General features: G+C 35.4%; 1 protein-coding gene across 1 annotated transcript in view; it reads left to right on the top strand.

The window, feature by feature from the left end:
- The window catches only part of MOXD1 (monooxygenase DBH like 1), a 108,072-nt gene that overhangs the window by 25,136 nt on the left and 64,362 nt on the right, over window positions 1-18,574 (top strand). Inside the window, exons 2-4 of the mRNA XM_025384125.1 lie at window positions 7,142-7,288; window positions 8,916-9,083; window positions 9,222-9,305. Of these exons, the coding sequence (XP_025239910.1) occupies window positions 7,142-7,288; window positions 8,916-9,083; window positions 9,222-9,305 (399 nt within the window). The remainder of the gene's footprint in view (window positions 1-7,141; window positions 7,289-8,915; window positions 9,084-9,221; window positions 9,306-18,574) is intronic.

Raw genomic sequence — 18,574 nt, 5'->3', positions numbered from 1 at the left:
AGTCAAAATGATCTAGGAAGTTTTCTTAAATATCTCCTAAGTACTATCCAGTATGGTTTTGTGAATATCAACTTTTAAGTGACTTTACCCGTGTTCGAACTCTTAATTGGTCAGTGTTTTACTGTGTCTGTTTCTCTAGTATTTTTCGTAGAGGATGATAGTAACACAATAACATATCCACTGATTATCCACTTGAATAACATTTATCCTTTTGTCAGACTGTCAGGAAACTTAAACTCATTTAACACTTGTTGTCAGCTTTAACCAATCTAAATCTGGTTCAAGACTGATGGTTTTATTGCTGACTATTCTTTCAGTGGCTTGCTTTCTTTTTCTCCTTCTATTTCCCTGTTTTCTTTTCTGCTTTTTACCCTCCAGGCAAGAATAGTTGAATGCTATGAAGTTTAGGATTCCAGTTTTGGTTTTTTTGTTGTTGTTTTTTGGTGTTTTTTTTTTTTTTTTTTTTTTTTTTTTTTTTGCCTTTTTCTCTTCTTTTACTTCATTTAATTGTGCTTTTAAGTTTGGCCAATATACCACTTCTTTTGTATAATATTGACAGCATTAAAGCTGTGTTTGATTACAGTCCATGTATTTTCTTAATACGGACAGAAGAAATAAGGTACTACTGGGGAATACTTTGGTCCCATTAAGTTAAACTATTTCTGTACCACAAAGCCGTGAATATCAGATGATAGGTTCTTGTGTTTTATCTTTTACTTTCAAAATTATCTCCTTATTTAGATTTAACAGAAAGAAAAGCAGGACGCTCCTTTTCAAAGTATGTGCATGTATTTCTTGAGCATCTTCAACATGCCAGTCACTGCGTTGGGTATTGAGGATGTAAATTAACATCAGAATTCCTTCTGAAACATGACTTCTCCCTCTTAGATCTGTTCTTTTTTCTTATTTACTTAAAATAGGTAGGGTATTATCTCCTTGTGTAAAAGGATTTAAAATAGTTGTTGCATGTATAAACTCTTTTTTCTGAATACTAATGTCAGCCTCCTAAGATTCATGTGCATGAAGCAGCTAAAAGGTCACAATAACATTCCCAGATTTCAGTGCCAGATGTGCCTGTATGGCAGATCATACAGACCTAAACTCATTCTAGCATCTGGTTAAACACATTCCATATCCGGTCTTAACCATGTGTAAATATAATTAAGAGCAAATGGGAAAATAATTTTCTTCCCCCACTTTTTTTTGTTCCATTGACAGTGTAAATAAGTATTCTAAAGGCACAACTTTATAACTGAAATACTCAGATTAACTTTTTAATTCTAGGCAATTATCACATGGTTGAGAAGATAAGGCAATGCCTAGAATAGATTGCATGCTACATGGGAATGTAAATAGAGGAATAGGGATTCAGAGAGGGAATCATCACTTCTGGTTGGAATGATCAAGGAAAACTTCATAGGGGAAATAGAAGCATGAGCCTCAGCAGAAAAAAGAGATTCAGTAGGTGGAGTTAGTGAAGAGTATATCTTAGTTGAATGAAGAGAGTGGGGTTGGGGGGAAAGGGAAGAAGAATGTGAACAAAAGCAAAGAGCTGGGAAAAAGCAGAGTAATTGAAGGGAGCAATTAGTACAGGTGCTGTGGTGAGATTGATAATAGGTAACCTGGAAAGCCAGGTTAGGCTCAGTGTGAGGAAACCTGGACTCTAAATTACAGACTTTGTACTGTATACAGTTGAATACAATGCAGTGACATGCTGAGAGTGATTTTTCAAGGAAGACTATGACAGAGTATGTAAATGTAGACTGTGGGAGATAGGAGAAGTCAAAATGAAATAGAAATAAAAGGTAGGTTCATTTTCAAAGGAAGACTTGATAGAAGCAGGGGCTATGTGTGGAGATGTGAGTCACAGGAAAGAAGTGATAGAAAACTACAGGTTGGGCACGGTGGCTTACACCTGTGATCCCAGAATTTTGGGAAGCTGAGGCAGGCAGATCACTTGAGCTCAAGAGTTTGAGACCAGCCTCGGCAACATGGTGAAAACTCGTCTCTACAAGAAATAAAATTGAAACCAGGAGGATGAGGCTGCAGTGAGCTGTGTTTCCACCACTGTACTCCAGCCTGGATGACAGAGTGAGACCCTGTCTCCAAAAAGAAAAAATAAATAAAGACTACAGTTTTGAATTTAGATAGCTAGGAGAATGGCAGTATAATTAAAGAAATTTAGGAACACAAGTAAAATATGAATACAATTTTGGATCTATTGCATTTGAAATGACAATAAGACTTCCAAGTGAAAAAGACTTTTGAATATGTGATACTGAATAAAGGTAATGATTTGTAACTGTTGGAGCAGATGAGATTCCCAAATGGTGAAATATGAAGACAGAAATATAATTTTAAGGACAGAACTTTGAGGTCCTTAGTTAGGGGATGGGAGGTGAAAATAGAGCCAGGGAATAACAGAAATAAACTGTTCAAGGTGGACAATCACTGTAGGGCTTTCCATGTGGAGAATGTGCCTTGCTTTGTTTCTCGGACTTGTTCCTAAACTTACGGGGAAGAATTCAGTCTTTTATCATCAAGTATGTTAGCTGTAGGTTTTTTATAGGTGCCCTTTAAAGGGCTGAAGAAGTGCCCTTCTATTGCTAGTTTACTGAGACATTCTGCAGTGAATGAATGTTATCAACTGGTTTTTTTCTGCATTTATTGGGTTCATCATATGGTTTTTCTTTTTTAGACTTTTGATGTGCTAAGTCGTATTGATTGATTTTCTAATGTTAAGACAATTCTGCACAATCATGCTGTATTATTCCTTTTTTATGTTGCTGGCTTCTATTTGCTAAGAAGTATTTTTATTTCTATATTTAAGGAAATACACAGCTAGGTCCATGAGTAATATGGTGTGTAATTTTTTTGGTAGTGTCTTTAATTTTGGTGACAAAATAATGCTGGTATAAAAAAAAGCATTAGGAACCCGGCAGGTGGAGGTTGCGGTAAACTGAGATCGTGCCAAGCTGAGATCATGCCATTGCACTCCAGCACTCCAGACTGGGCAACAAGAGTGAAACTCTGTCTCAAAAAAAAAAAAAAAAAAAAAAAAGAAAAAGAAAGAAAGTTAGGAAGTGTTCTGTCCTCTTTCATTTTCTAGAAGAATTTGTGAACAGTTGGTATTACCTCTTCCTTAAATATTTGGTAAAATTCCCAGTGAAAGCATCTTGGCCTAGAATTTTCTTAGGAAGGTCTTTACCCATGAGTAGATTATAGGGCTATTCAGAGTACCTCTGTTATTCTGAATGAGTTTGGCTGGTTTTTGTCTTGTCAGGACTTTGTTTCTCATCTAAAGTATCCAATTATTTGGCTTCAAGATAAGCATAATATTATTAACCTTTTAGTGTCTGTAGAATCTATTGTGATGTTTCATTGACATCTATTTTCTATTTATTCCATCTTCTCTATATTTTTTTTCTCTTTTTCTGCTTTCTTTTAAAATCATTATTGTTATTTTTTTATTTTTTTTTTTTTTGAGACTGAGTCTGGCTCTGTTGCCCAGGCTGGAGTGCGGTGGCCAGATCTCAGCTCACTGCAAGCTCCGCCTCCCGGGTTCACGCCATTCTCCTGCCTCAGCCTCCCGAGTAGCTGGGACCACAGGCGCCCGCCACTTCGCCCGGCTAGTTTTTTGTATTTTTTAGTAGAGACGGGGTTTCACCGTGTTAGCCAGGATGGTCTCGATCTCCTGACCTCGTGATCCGCCCGTCTCGGCCTCCCAAAGTGCTGGGATTACAGGCTTGAGCCACCGCGCCCGGCCCATTATTGTTATTTTTATTCCATGAAGTAGATATTTTTTAGGATAAAAAGAATGAAAATGGGAGCTCTCATATCTCATAACTGAAATTCTCTCAATAAACTGAGATGTGTAATCACAAGCTGAGGGTGGGGAAATGTCAGAATCTTGCATAGAGAAGGTTTAGAATATTTGTTTTGGGAGGTGTCTTCAGAAAATAGCAAGAGATTAACATGGATTGCCAGCCATTAGAAGGGCCCAGCTGAAGTAAACATGTTAAATAATAATATTATTTGGATAACTAAGGTGTATTGTAATCAAATCTGAAGATCTGCCTCCAAAATAGGACCTCAAAGTTAGAAAAATGTGAAAAAAAATTTTTTTTTTTTGAGATGAAGTTTTGCTATTGTCACCCAGGCTGGAGTGCAATGACGCAGACTTGGCTCACTGCAACCTCTGCCTCCCACATTCAAGCAATTCTCCTGCCTCAGCTCAGTCTCCTGTGTAGTTGTGATTACAGGCACCTGCCACCACATCCAGCTAGTTTTTGTATTTTTAGCAGAGACAGGGTTTCACCATGTTGGCCAGGCTGGTCTCAAACTCCTAACCTCAGGTGATCCAACCCCCTCGGCCTCTCAAATTGCTGGGATTACAGGCATGAGCCACTGCGTCCAGCCTGTGAGAAAAATTATAGTGGAATTACCATGGTGGTTAGGTTAGTTCATATTTAAATTTTATTTAAAATAAGATCCAACCATATTTTCCTTCAGGAATGTTGAAGATATGAGCTTCTTTCAGACAACTGCATTTTTCCAGGAGTTCAGAACTTTGAAATAATTGACAGCTGTCTTTTCTAAATATTAAGCACTCATTTGATTACACAGGGCAGATGGCGCAAGGGGTCATCAATATAAGTTGAGCAAAGTTTCTCTCATTTTTTAATAACTGAGTTATCTGAAAAGCCAGAAAAAGGTGGAATAGCTGGAAGGAGTTGCTATTGTTGAGTGGAAATAGAATGAGTGGAAAATTGGCAAACCAACTGGATATTTTGTGGAAATAATAGTTTTGGAAACATATTTGCAAGAGTCGGATAATTATTCTACTCTTTGAACTGATTACAGTTTGTATTGTATTGCAAAAACTGATGGCTTGGATCATGTAATGAAGTATGAGTTCAGTGAAAAGGCACAGTTAACTAATCGAAATTTCTCGTTGTCTACAGACATTGTTATTTCATTTACATATTGAAAATCTATGTGATGAAAAATGGGAAAATCACAGATTCACAGGAGTATTTCATTTAAATTGCTTTCACAATTGCAACCCAGTTCTCAAAATAAGAATTTTGACAAACCTCAACTTTGGCAGAAGAAAAGTAACATTTTATGTGAAAATCTGACATAGCTAATTTCTGGAGACAGAAAAAATAAACAAAAATAAATGTACCCATCCTATGCCAGGACTGTAGATGAGTGAAAAAGGATCCAGACTCTGAGGCCAGAGTGCCAGGGTTTGAATCCTGCCTTTCCATTTACCAGCTGTAAATCCTGGGCAAGTCATTTAGCCTCTTTGTTCTTTGATATCTTCATCTGTAAAATAGAAAAATAGTTTTATCTAATAGATTTGATTTGAAGATTAGTTTAGTTAATACATGTAACAGGTGTAAACAGGCCCTGGTGCATATAAGAAGCTGTAGTTATTGTTAACATTATGAAGAAAGGTGAGTTAGACTCTGCATTGCCAATAATTTGGGATTTTAAGATACTAAAGAAAATCTAGATGTGGTACCCTGGCTGGATGGGAAATACATGCACACTTGATAATTACCGTACAAAGGTGCTAGGAATAAAAATGCCAAATGCCATCTATTTGAGTATGACTTTTATAGACAATGTGAGGTTTTGTCTTGTATATTGCATTTTCTCAGTCAAACATAGCAATCAGTTCTTCAAATACAATTTTACTGTTAGTAAAAGTAATTATAATTATGTTTCAGCATGTATATTCTAAATCAACTGCACAACTTCTCAAAAATAAAATATCATTAGGTACTGAAAAACAGAAAGGCTGTCATTAAGGCAAATTTTGTGTCTTTTATAAGTGACAAAAATTAATACTGTGATTTTGATGACTCAACAGAGTAGGCGAATGGTAAAAGGCATAAGAAGATATTTTGGGGATAAAACCAAACTATGGTGCAAAGGAGAAAATATGTATCGAATGGGCGCTAACCATGTAGGCAGTTATGCCCCTGCCCATGCTATCTCATTTGTTTATTTTTCAAAATCTATAAAATAGGTATATATTATCCTCATTTTAGAAATGTTAAAACTAAAGCTTTCAGAGTTTTACTTCAACAATTCTTCAAGGCTGTTTAAGAGTACAGCTGGGAGTCACATCCTAGTCATTTTCTTCCAAATCCCATGTTCTCTCCGCTGCACTGGTCTGCCTCCCAGAAGTGATAGGTACACTGGCCGGGCGCAGTGGCTCACACCGGTAATCCCAGCACTTTGGGAGGCTGAGATGGGTGGATCACGAGGTCAGGAGATTGAGACCATTCTGGCTAACACGGTGAAACCCTGTCTCTATTAAAAATATTTAAAAATTAGCCAGGCGTGGTGGCGGGCGCCTGTGGCCCCAGCTACTCAGGAGAATGACGTGAACCCGGGAGGTGGAGGTTGTAGTGAGCAGAGGTCGCGCCACTGCACTCCAACCTGGGTGACAGAGCCAGACTCCGTCTCAAAAAGAAGTGATAGGTACACCGTTGAAGAAGTTTAGTACGCAAATTATGGCTACTCCCCCAAAACAAAGCTTCCCTAGTTTTTCGATATCGTGTAATTCAACTAGTTTTGTTTCTTTGCATATTTCCCATTGCATTTTATTAAGAATATGCCATTAACAGTCATATTGAAACAACCTATAATCTGCACTTGCCCACATCTCTTTGCTCTTGTGAACGGTGAAGTGGGGCTCCACCAGGAGTTGTAATGGAAAGAGTGATGACCTTAGGGCCGATTCTGGCTTTGCTGCTAACTAGCTGTTAAACTTCTTTTGTATACATGCTAACTTTGCGGTAAGACATTTCATAGTGCTATAGTCCCTCTTTTAATTTTTACAAGGAAGGAAAGGCACACGATAGTATCAAATGTTCATTCATTCCATCTCTTGATGCTCTATGATATTATCAATCTACACTATGCTTTCCTGAAAGGTCAGAAGTTCAAAGATGGACTAGTTTCCCAGGGACCTGATTCCCCAATTGGAGTACTCCAGCCCCTTGGAAATTCCCGGGATTTATAAAATAACTCTAGATAACAAGACTTTGTTTATAAAGGTCCTATAAATTCTTTTCTGTCTGTATTTAGGTATCCTGATTTTTCTTTTCCATATTTTCCACAGGATTATTTTACAAATGCAAATAGAGAGTTGAAAAAAGATACTCAGCAAGATTACCGTCTAGAATATGCCATGGAAAATAGCACACACACAATAATTGAATTTACCAGAGAGCTGCATACATGTGACATAAATGACAAGAGTATAACGGTAAGGCATCTATGAGTGAATGCATGCATGAAAAAATTGTATATTTACACTTGTGAAGCACTTTAAAGAACAAGAGAAATAAGTCATATAGTCTTTTTTGTAATATTTTTGAAATCTTGTTTGGTTTTTTTTTAGTTTTTTCTTTTTTACTTTTTTTTAGAAGCCAAAAATGTATGACTATAAATTTCAATAAAATCCATTTTTTGTGTGAGTTTAACATTCTGAAGATCCCTTTAAAATTTGTATGATTTAGCCATAAATACATTTTGGTTTCTTCTCCATAAAGTTTGAAAATACACAACAGATAAATGTTTGAAGAAACGCATTACACAAGAAAGAATTATGAATCTGAATATTAGGATATAATTCATCTGATTTGTAATGGACTCATCTTTGTAAATTTCTAAAATCAAGATGAATAGGTGGCTGATTATAATTGCCCACTGGCACATTAAATGAGATTTCTTATTTTCAGACTTCATGCAAAAATTAATATCTTTATGTGCATTCAAATTAAATATTTAGAAGATATGTAATACTTCAGAAATGTCCATGAATTGCTTGGATTAATTTTATTTTGTATAGACCAATACAATTACCTTTTTTTGTAGATTAAAGCTTCAAAAATGGGAATGTAAAAAGTATGAAGCAGTTCTGATTAACATTCAGCATAAAGAGTAAACAAGGCAGAAAAAATGCATGCAAAGAGGGGGATTACTTTTTATGCAATATACAGTGCAATTATACTTTAATTGGAATAATAATTATAGTCATTTGACTTATTAAGAAAGAATATAGCAAAGAGAACGTTTAAAATAAATAGCTTTTGCTTTATTATTTATTTTCAAAGTTCTTATTACAAAGATCTGGCAAAAACACCTTTATCTGTGGGAAGATTGAACAATTTCTTTACACCCCTCAAACCCTCCCTACCCCATAGCCCTTTGGGCAGTCTCTCTTGGTTGCTCAATGGAAACCAATTTCATCTGACAGTACTTTCCGTAGTTGCGGTAAACCAGTCCCTAGGAAATTCCCCGGATTCATAAAATGACTATAGACTAACGGTAGTGTAATTAAAAAATCCAGAATTAGAAATCCTTCTATATTTATACTTTCTGTAAATTTATATGTATGACTAGGCTAGTGCTTAGGAAAACATCTACTGTAAAAGGAAAAGTTTTAGGTAATTTTAATTTTTATTGTATTAATTTATTTTTCCCTAAAATATTCCATGGCATTTAATTTTCCAAAGTCTCTGCTGCTGAACAAGAATATTTGTTTAGAAGCTACCAGTTGCAAGTTTAAAGTTTTGGCATGACAATGATTTATTGTTGTCATATACTTAAAAGTGTAATTACTGAGTCAATTGTCCTTCAGTATGTTTTGGAACACATAATCTTGCATGCTGAGAGATGATTCCTTCCAAAAAGTGACTCATATATTTGGATCCTTAATGAATTAATCAAATTTGTGCAATTAATATTAGAGACCATGTTGAGAACTCCAAACGTCATTGTTGTCTTTTCTTCACTTCTATATCTTGTTTACAATAGAGTTCTTTAAACTCAACTCAGTGGTAAAGAAAGTGCTCTCATGAGACCTAACCATGCCCATGTCTGATCCCCAGGATAGCACTGTGAGAGTGATCTGGGCCTACCACCATGAAGATGCAGGAGAAGCTGGTCCCAAGTACCATGACTCCAATAGGGGCACCAAGAGTTTGCGGTTATTGAATCCTGAGAAAACCAGTGTGCTGTCTGCAGCCTTACAGTACTTTGATCTGGTAAATCAGGACGTAAGTGTTTTCAGGTTTTATGATTATAGGGATAGGCTTATTCAAAGTGTATATGAACATTTTTGCTTACATTATTGTATTCAGGCACATGTTAAGAGAAGGTGACTTTGTGTCTTCCTCCCCTTTTTATTAAGACAGGTCCCCATCCCAAACAAAGATACAACATATTGGTGCCAAATGTTTAAGATTCCTGTGTTCCAAGAAAAGCATCATGTAATAAAGGTATGTGACTCATTCATAGGCTAAAACTAATTTGCATGAATGGAAGAAGAAACTGATGTTGTTAATATAATGAAAACAGTACAAAATATAGAAACGTTTTTCAATTATTTGAAAGTTTTTTAGAGAAAAAAGAGCTGGCTTGGCTCACCTGCATACTGTTTCAAGAGTCTGAAAGCTTGGATTATAGCTAATATTTTGGTTATTTCCTAATTTTACATGTCAAAGGTACAAGTTTTGGTATGCACGTGAACACTGCTAATTATTGTTTTAGGCAACATTTCTACAATTGGAATTACTGGAATTGCAATTTAAAGTAGCATGTTTACATATTGATAAATTATACCCGTAAAGCTTGCGTTCCTCACCAATAATGTTTGAGAACATCTGCTTCATTGAAAACACTGGATACTGTCATCAAAGAACAGTTATAATATTTTTTTGAAAATAGAAGAAAGAAAATTAGTGAATTTCTACAGAAATAAAAAAATACAGAATTGGGTAGTAGATAAACCCAATTTGCCTGTGCCATACAATTATTTTCCACCCTTCTGGAACAGGCCTCCCAGAACTTTTGCATCTACTTAGTGAATGAACAAATATTTTTTAAAAGTTACAAGTCCTTGGCTTTGTGCTAGTAATTGTTGACAGTTCCACAGAGGCCAAAGGTATGACGCATGCTCTCAAAGAACTTACAGTGAATGGGGAGACATGGCCAAGACACAAGAAAGAATAAGATAGAATTAAATAGTGCATACGGAACACTGTAAACATTCAGAAGGCCAGACATTGCTCCCTTTCTGTCAGTCCCCAGACTATGTAATGAAGCGGTGTGGATAAGGAATGAATTGCCAGACTCTGGAATCTAGAGGGAAATACATGGGTTTGAAAATCGTAAGTCCACCCTTTAATTATAACTATGTGCTCTCAGGTAAGTCACTCTGGGGTAATGCTGTAGCCTTAGGTTTTCTCATCTGTAAAAGGTGGACAGTCATAACACTTTTCCTATCAACTTCAAGACATTTTAGCAGAGATAGAAACACTGAGCACATTTGATAAGTTTATTTGTGGCTTAAATTTGTTAATTTCTAATATATTTCCCTAGTTTCCTTTTGTTTACAAATATTTTTGTTTACAGTTCTGCCTTTAGTTTACAAAATGATTCATAACTACATACAGAGGCAAAGGGGCTGGCTTTAGGGAATGTTATTGAGTTAATAGGTAGTCCTAAATATTTATAGGATATTTTTGCAAACAGGAGACTTACCAACAGTGTGACTGCAGGTGAATCATTTACCTCTGTGCAATAAGTTATTTTCTACCTTGTGTATGGAAAAGGGGAATGCAAATTCTAATTTTGTGTAATTAATACCATGCCTAAGTCCTTCCCTTGTACCAATGAGAAGTCTTTCTCAGGAAAGAGAATATTTCATTTGTATATACTGTATGTCATTTGCAGTAAATTTAATTGGAACCTGGCTTAAGAGACAAATGTAAAGCTGTAGATTCAGAAATAAAAACAAGTATTTCAAACAATTGGTCCTTTATCCACTTTTTGGCAAACATTAATTGTAAATTTCTTAACCACTTACTGTTAATGCATTTTTATTCTTGCCATTGTTAATGCTAATAATTGAGTTGAATGATATAAATTAATTATGTATATTTCAGAGAGGTCAGTGTATGTTTCAGCCCTCTATGTAGGATATTTGCTTGGTACCTCATCTTTCTTCGCTAACTTTCCTGTGTGAAGCATATCAAATAATACTGAGATAAACTTTCCTATAAGAAGCATATCAAGTAATTCTCAGGTACACGAACTTATAATTAAGTACTTTTGGGAACACATAGCTGTCTTTAGTAGATATTTGTATCAACATGAAAGGCATTGGAGCATTTTTTGCAATGTTTGGAGGTCTTCTAGACAACAAAAATTCTTTACCTTGAACAAGAGGGGATTTGAGGGAAGGACAGTAGGTCACAAGGGAGTGCCCATACAAACTTTTGTTGTTACAGGGGACAGAGGTTTGGTGGCTAGAATTTAAAATCCTATTATTATGTGAGAATACTACTTATGGTATAGATTCCTTATCTTGCTAAACCTTAAAATATTTTAAAGTTTATTAAGTATTAGGAAACATTTTCCTTGAAAATGAACTCAAATAGGATATTATTCAAAAAACAAAGAGAGCTCTACCGAAAAAATAAATTCAAAATATTTAGTAATATGTAAGTGGTTTTAAGGCAGCCTTTCAAAACCAGTTTTCATTTGCAACTTATTCAAGGTTTCAACAAAATTCTAATGATGTAGAACTCATAAATCTAGGAATTGCCTTAAGTTGTCTGATTTCCATGCTCTTTTTTCTAGTAGAGATAATTTCTAATAATTTAAGAAAAGTATATATTGTTTTCATAAAATCAAAGACTCCTATGTTTTGAAAAGCCATCAGTTAAGGGCTTCTCCTTATTCTTTATTTTAAGTTCCATAAATCACTGTATCAAAAAGCCTCAGTCCTTTTCTGCTGCAAACAAAAGGTACTTTCACAGAAATGAGAAGATTGATTTTATATCGTATTGTGTGGTGTGTCATTTGCACTGAGTTGTAAGAATATCGATTACAGTTGAATTGTGAGAAATCAGTTTCATTTTCTTGTGTCTAATTCACACAAAGAATTCGTTTGTATTTGCAGTTTAAATGTTGATAGTGCCTAGACCAACTTATCTGCGCTTCCAGGGGTTAAGTTGCCCATGATCAACTGTGATCTGAAAATATTAAATGGAAGATTCCAGAAATAAACAATTCATAAATTTTAAGTCGCATGCCATTTTGAGTAGCTTGATGAAATCTTGCACTGTCCTGCTTCATTCCAGCTGGGACGTGAATCATTCCTTTGTCCAGTATGTTCACACTGGAAACGCTGCCCATCCTTTAGTCACTTAGTAGCCATCTCAGTTATTAGACTTACTGTTGCAGTTATCAGATTGTCATGGTATCGGAGTTCTTGTGTTGAAGTCACCCTGATTTTCCTTAACAATGGACCCCAAAGCACAAGAGTAGTGATGCTAGCTAGCAATTCAGATATGCCCAAGAGAAGCCATCAAGTGCTTCTTTAAGTGAAAAGGAGAAAGCTCTCAACTTAATAAAGAAAGAAAATGATAAGGTTACTAAGACCTATGCTAAGAATGAATCTTCTCTCTGTGAAATTGTGAAGAAGGAAAAAGAGACTCATGCCAGTTTTGCTGTCTCACTTCAGACTGCAAAAGCTATGGCTACAGTGCATGATAAGTGTTTGTTGAAATGGAAAAGGCATTAAATTTATGGGTAGAAGACATGAACAGAAACGTGTTCCGATTGACGACAGCGTGCTGCGCTAGAAAGCATTGAGCCTATACAAAGACTTCAACAAGGGATCGCCTGAAATGAGTGACACCAAGTCATTTACTGCAAGTGAGGAATAGTTGCAGAGATTCAGGAATATGAATTCTGGTCAGTAGTAGCCTAATACTATGTCACAATGCCTATGTTATTCATCACACTTCATCTTATTATGTAGGTATTGTATCATCTCACATCACAGAGAAGGTGTACTCACCTTCCAGGTGAGTACAGTATGAGAAGATATTTTGAGAGAGACACCACATTCACATAACTTTAATTACATCATATTGTTATAATTGTTCTGCTTTATTATTAGTTATTGTTGTCAAGCTCTTACAATAAAGTATTAGAAATCTCCTAATTTATAAATTAAGCTTTAATGCAGGTATAGGAAGAAGCATAGTATGTATAGAGTTTGTAGTTTCTACCATCCACTGGGGGTTCTGCAATGTTTTCCCCTCAGATGAAGGAAGACTACTGCATACATTTTATACTTATGGTAACTATAAGACTAAGCAAAGAAAATATATCAGTAGTTTGATAAGAATCACTAAATTTAAAAATATTTGTTACATTTAAAATTTAAATTTTAACCACGTAAAAATTATTTGCTCCTAAAATTATAAAATAAGGTAAATAATCTCTAAAAATACTAAAATATAAAATAAACATAAATGATTTTATCTCTAGAAAAGATAGGATTATAATAAAACTATTGGCTGTTGCAACTCATTTGTGATCTCAATTTATTGATTTGTATTTTGAGTCTTGAAAATAATGTTTAAAATTGTGGCTTGAAAATGCGGGTATTATCAGATGACAGCATATCACATTGCAGGTGAATATGGAAATTGTAGAAAAGAATATTCTTGGTAATTTATATTTAAACTGTACTTCTCATGTGAGATCATCTCTGTGTCAGGTACATGAGACCACTCTGCAGCCCACCTCTCCATATTTCAGCATGACTCTTTTTAAGCTTTATTTTAGATGTGACTTTACCATAAATTTAAAATTTTTTAAAGAAGGTTGACTCTACCACTCTCTTTAGTCAACAGTAATGGCATTGTCATGGCTGTTAGTCATGGTCGGATATAGTTTGCTAGAGATGGGGGTTATTGAACTGGTTTAACACACTGCTTTTTTTGAGGGGCTTTTATTGTCAGGGAATTCTCATAGATGAACTACACTCCTAATCTATCTGTTTAAATGTGATGTGGCTCATTCCATTTAATAGAAAACTTGCTGATGGCCTATTACGGCAAAGAGGAGAAAAAAGAAAAACAGTCAGCCAACATCATTATCCCTTAGTCCTCTCTCCTTAAACGACTAGCTCCTTAATAGGGAGGCAGTACACCTCATGCTACAGTAGGTGGGTTCCATGACTGGATGGATAATTCAGGTTTGAATTCCTGTTTTCCATTTATTAGCCATGTAATTTACAGAAAAGTTGTTAGCCACCCACAGCTCAGTATTTTCACTTAAATGCAAGTGGTACCTCCTAATGGAATTGCTTACATTAAGGATCAAACAGGAGTTGTTGTTTTTTAAGCACTTAGCACAGTATCTGACACTTAGAAAACTATTAATAAACTCAACTATTATGATCAGGCAACTATTCATTTTCAATGTGGCTCCCTCAATGACTTTTCATTGAAAACTACCATTTAGTGAGAAGGCCCAGAAAAGGATGCAGCATCAAGCTAAAAGGTTGACCATTGCTGAGTTTTAAGAGAGGATTATACTTACTAGTTATGTGACCTCAGGCAAATTAATTTACCTCTCTCTGCCTCAGCTTCCTCCTCTGGAAATTGGCGATAATAATAGTTCTTACTTAACAAGATTGCTATGAGTATTAAGTGAATCAAATGAGTTTAATATTTGTAAAGTATTTATAACAGTGCTGGGAACATAGTTTCTATTAAACAAAGTAAGTAAATTCAGTAAAATTTTGTAGGTCACTAGCAACACACAATTGCTAATCTGTTGATCATCTTGTTAGGTTTCTGGATCACAGAGGAATCCTAAACAAGTCAATCCTTTCTAGGCAGTCAGAGTTCCAAAGAAAACCTAGCTTGTCCATCACTTCATTTAGGGAGGTCACCTAGAAAATCTTCAGCTTTGGAGAAATGTGAAGTTGAGGTAAAACGCTGTCATCATCCTCTTCATCATCAGTTGCTACAGGAAGAGAAATGCTATGCTTTATTACTTGATACTGATCAGAACATCTCTTTTTTTCCATGAAACATCCATGCTTCTGTTCTCTTCGATTGGTAGCATTCATAAATCTCAATGATTTCATTTGAGGAGTGTTTCCTAGAACATGAAAATTTAAGAATAATTGACATTGAACAGCCATGTAATGTCCTTGAAGCCAGATTACTGTAGAGCCATGAAATAGCCCCTCGAAAATTGATTTTCCTATAGTAGGCACATAACATGAACATTAGGCTTAACACAACATGTCAAATGGACGTTGCTGCCCGTTTTTCTACTGAGTTCACTTAAAAAGACACAGTCAAATGGAAAACCTTATCATTAACACATTTCTGAAATGTTAAATGCGATAGAGGGTTTCTATTTTCTGAGAATGTGTACATCTTTGGGATTAAATTTAGTAAACTGTGGGAATTTGAGCATTCTCAATGTCAAACTACATGCTTTTATGGCTGTCAGAATTAGCTCTTCTCTGACAGTATATCTCTTTCCTTCTTTCCTGAAATAATGTTTCAAGACATATTTTAATTGATGCAGTTTATCCCGCTGATGGAAGCAGCATTTTGGTTTGTTATCAGCCTGCATTTGCACAGACTGCCCCGTCTAGTTCTCACTGTTTTTTCATGTGTTCACCTTCTGTTTCACTTTTTCATATGGAAGACTAGGTGTTTACTGTTGACTACTGACTTAATGGTTATTTGTGTTTTTAACCCATATCCATTCCAACTCTAGAATTTTTTCTTTTTACTTAGTGATGTTTCCTTTTTGTCCTTTCTTATTTAACTCTATTTATTTTCTACAGGCAAATTTTTGGATTTTTAGCTAGATTCATGTTGAAAGAAATTAACTTTCATAATCTATCTTACATGAAAATACTTCCCATTTCTTTTAAATGTTTTGCAACACTTTATTTGGTTATGAAATTATTAACACCAATGGATTACCCCTACATCTCTGGGTTTTGTCATTAATTGACAAAATAGATAATTCTTGATCATCTAGAGAAAAAGTTATGCCATAAAATCAAAAGAATATTTTCCTTTAAGAATTTGTGGTACAGTGTTTATGGATGCCAAAAATTGTTCCTCATTTCTAAATGTATCTTAAGTTTTACTATTTTTTATCTACTAGACAAGAGACGAAAATACTGGAGCATTTACTGTGGCTGAAACTGTAACTTTGTACAGAAAAAAAGTTGGTAGGAACACTTCCCCTAAAAGTAATGATTTGACTCAAATTAGTGCATTTGAAAGACTGCTGACTCAATGTTGTAGAAAGTTCATTCAAGATCCTCTTGAGTTACATCAACTTCACGGAAACACTGGAGATCGTCTAGCTACATGGGTGTTCTTATTAGTCACTTGAGAGTACAAGGTAATTAAATTTGCTTTGAAAGCATGTCTTTTCATGGAAGTGATTTATTGCTAACTCTGTCACTAATTAGCTTTCTGACCCTAGAGAAAGTACTTAACCTTGCCTGGTCCTCAAATTCCTTGTCTGTAAGATAAAGGGATTGGACCAGATGACCTCAATAGGCTCTTTCTACTTCTAAATATCTGTGATTTGATGAAAACAAAAAGAGAAGTCTGCACTGGGGTTTGGCTGCTGCCCTGTGGTCTGAGTTCCTGACATGCATGCTTTTCAGTCACGGGGCACGCTGAGGTGAAAATACTGAGTACGCCACTGCCTCTCTTGAAGTTAAAAAGGCCCCTTTCTTTAGCACCTCGAGCATGGACTTGGAGCATAAGTTTTGAGGCATCTTAGTCCTTTCTAGAGCACGCCAAAGTGCCCCAGAATCCCCAGGAGAATCCAGAATGTCTAGAGACATGTGTGGCTGCTTGGTCTGTTGACAGAAATACTTGATTTTTTGAAAAGAGGCTCATAGACTTTATTATTTCTGGGCTATACAACACTCACTTTTTGATCTCTAAATTCCCACGCACTTAACTAAACTTGTTACTGATATTATTTAATGGCTATTAAGTTTTGGTAACAGCTGGTTCTAAACACAGAAAGGCTGCAAATGTAAGGTATTCACAACAAATCAAATTCTGAAACCACAAATCTTTATAATATCCATATTATCTAGTGGTTGTACCATGGCCTACTAGGTCAGACCAACTGGGTTGAATCTTGGCTCCTCAGCCTACTAGTGTGGAATCCATGGCAATCAATTTAACTTCCTTGAGCCTTAGGTTCCATCTGTACATAGGGCTAATAACAGTATTTGCCTCGTATGTTAGCTGTCATCAAATGAAGGCAGTATCTGTAGAGTGCTTATATGTTTGGCAATGTATTAGATAGCTCAATAAGTACTGGCTATATTCTCAATTTGCTTCAGTTTTCAGATACCTCTAGATAATGTCATTTTAAAATAAAGATAAAAATTAGGAGTGCCAGGGTGAGCTAGACTTTACTGAGATAAGTTGGTGCAATGTACAAGAATTGGTTCTGGAGGTAGGTAGCAGTTGTGTTCAAACTCTCTTTCTCATTCACTCGATAACCTTGGGAAGACTAAATGCTCATAGCTTGCATCTTGACTTGCAAAGTAAGGAAAATAATTTTCAGCAAAAATGAAATGAAAACAAGTGAAAACACCTGTTGCATAATAGGCTTGTTATTGCTTGTTTTCTTCCCTTGCAGGGGATTATAGAGATGAACAACAAAAACTTCATCTAGTGTTTTCTCATTCTTGGAGTCAGGGCTGCACTGAAACAATGGTAGGCAGTAAGTCTCTATTTTATTTTGAAGAAAAGATTCCCTGGGAATTAGATTTCATAGCTTGCTTCCATTACTCTAACCCAAATGAAATTTAAGCTAATTTCCTCCTGTTCTTGTCTAAGTAAGGATAAAAACCAACTGGTGACTATCCTCTGGGAAATAATCTTTCACATTCTTAAGTCACCCATTAGTCTTCCATTCCATGGCCTTAAAATAATGCCATTTCAACCTACATGAAACCATTTTTTTTTATTTTTTAGTTTTTCTTCTACCACCCAAGTCTACTCCAACCTTGTATATCTTTTTCAGGTAGTACAAAAGTTTAGATGACAAAATTGAAAAGCACTAGCACATTTCTTGGTAATCATTCTTTATAAAAATTAGTAAATAATTTAACAGTACTTTATTGAAACAATACTAAGATGTTTATGTTGAATTCTAGATGTCGATAACACAATGGGATTAAGAGGTGTGGTAACATTAAATTATGAATGACTTTTACTTACATACAAGGAACTATGTAGGTAAAATACTTTCTTGGTTTTTTTGATATTTTAAATACATTATCTCACTAGGTTTTCACAGCCTCCCACAAAGTACGTTGAATAACCACCACTTGCCATATGAACACACTGAGACATAGCAAGCTTATGTAGCTTGCTCAACATTACACAAATTAGGTGAAGTACAGCCAAGATTTGAACGCAGATCTTCTGAGCAATACTAATGGGGCTTTCTCCATACAATTTTGCTAGCCTTCTACTTCTAAATATCTATTCAGGCCTTATGATTTTTTTCAAGATCCATACGTTACAATGAAAAATAATTTGTGTAGAAGATGTCTGATAGCTTATATCCAGCCATGAGTTCTTTAAGTGCACTTGTCAGAACCTGAGCTACTTTTTATTTTTTGATAGCTCTATTGAGGTATAACAGATATACAAAGAGCTGCACA

This window comes from Theropithecus gelada, chromosome 4 (assembly GCF_003255815.1).
Source record: "Theropithecus gelada isolate Dixy chromosome 4, Tgel_1.0, whole genome shotgun sequence".
Taxonomy (NCBI): Eukaryota; Metazoa; Chordata; class Mammalia; order Primates; family Cercopithecidae; genus Theropithecus; species Theropithecus gelada.
The sequence above is the reverse complement of the archived record's forward strand: the minus strand, read 5'-3'. Positions and strand labels throughout refer to the sequence as shown.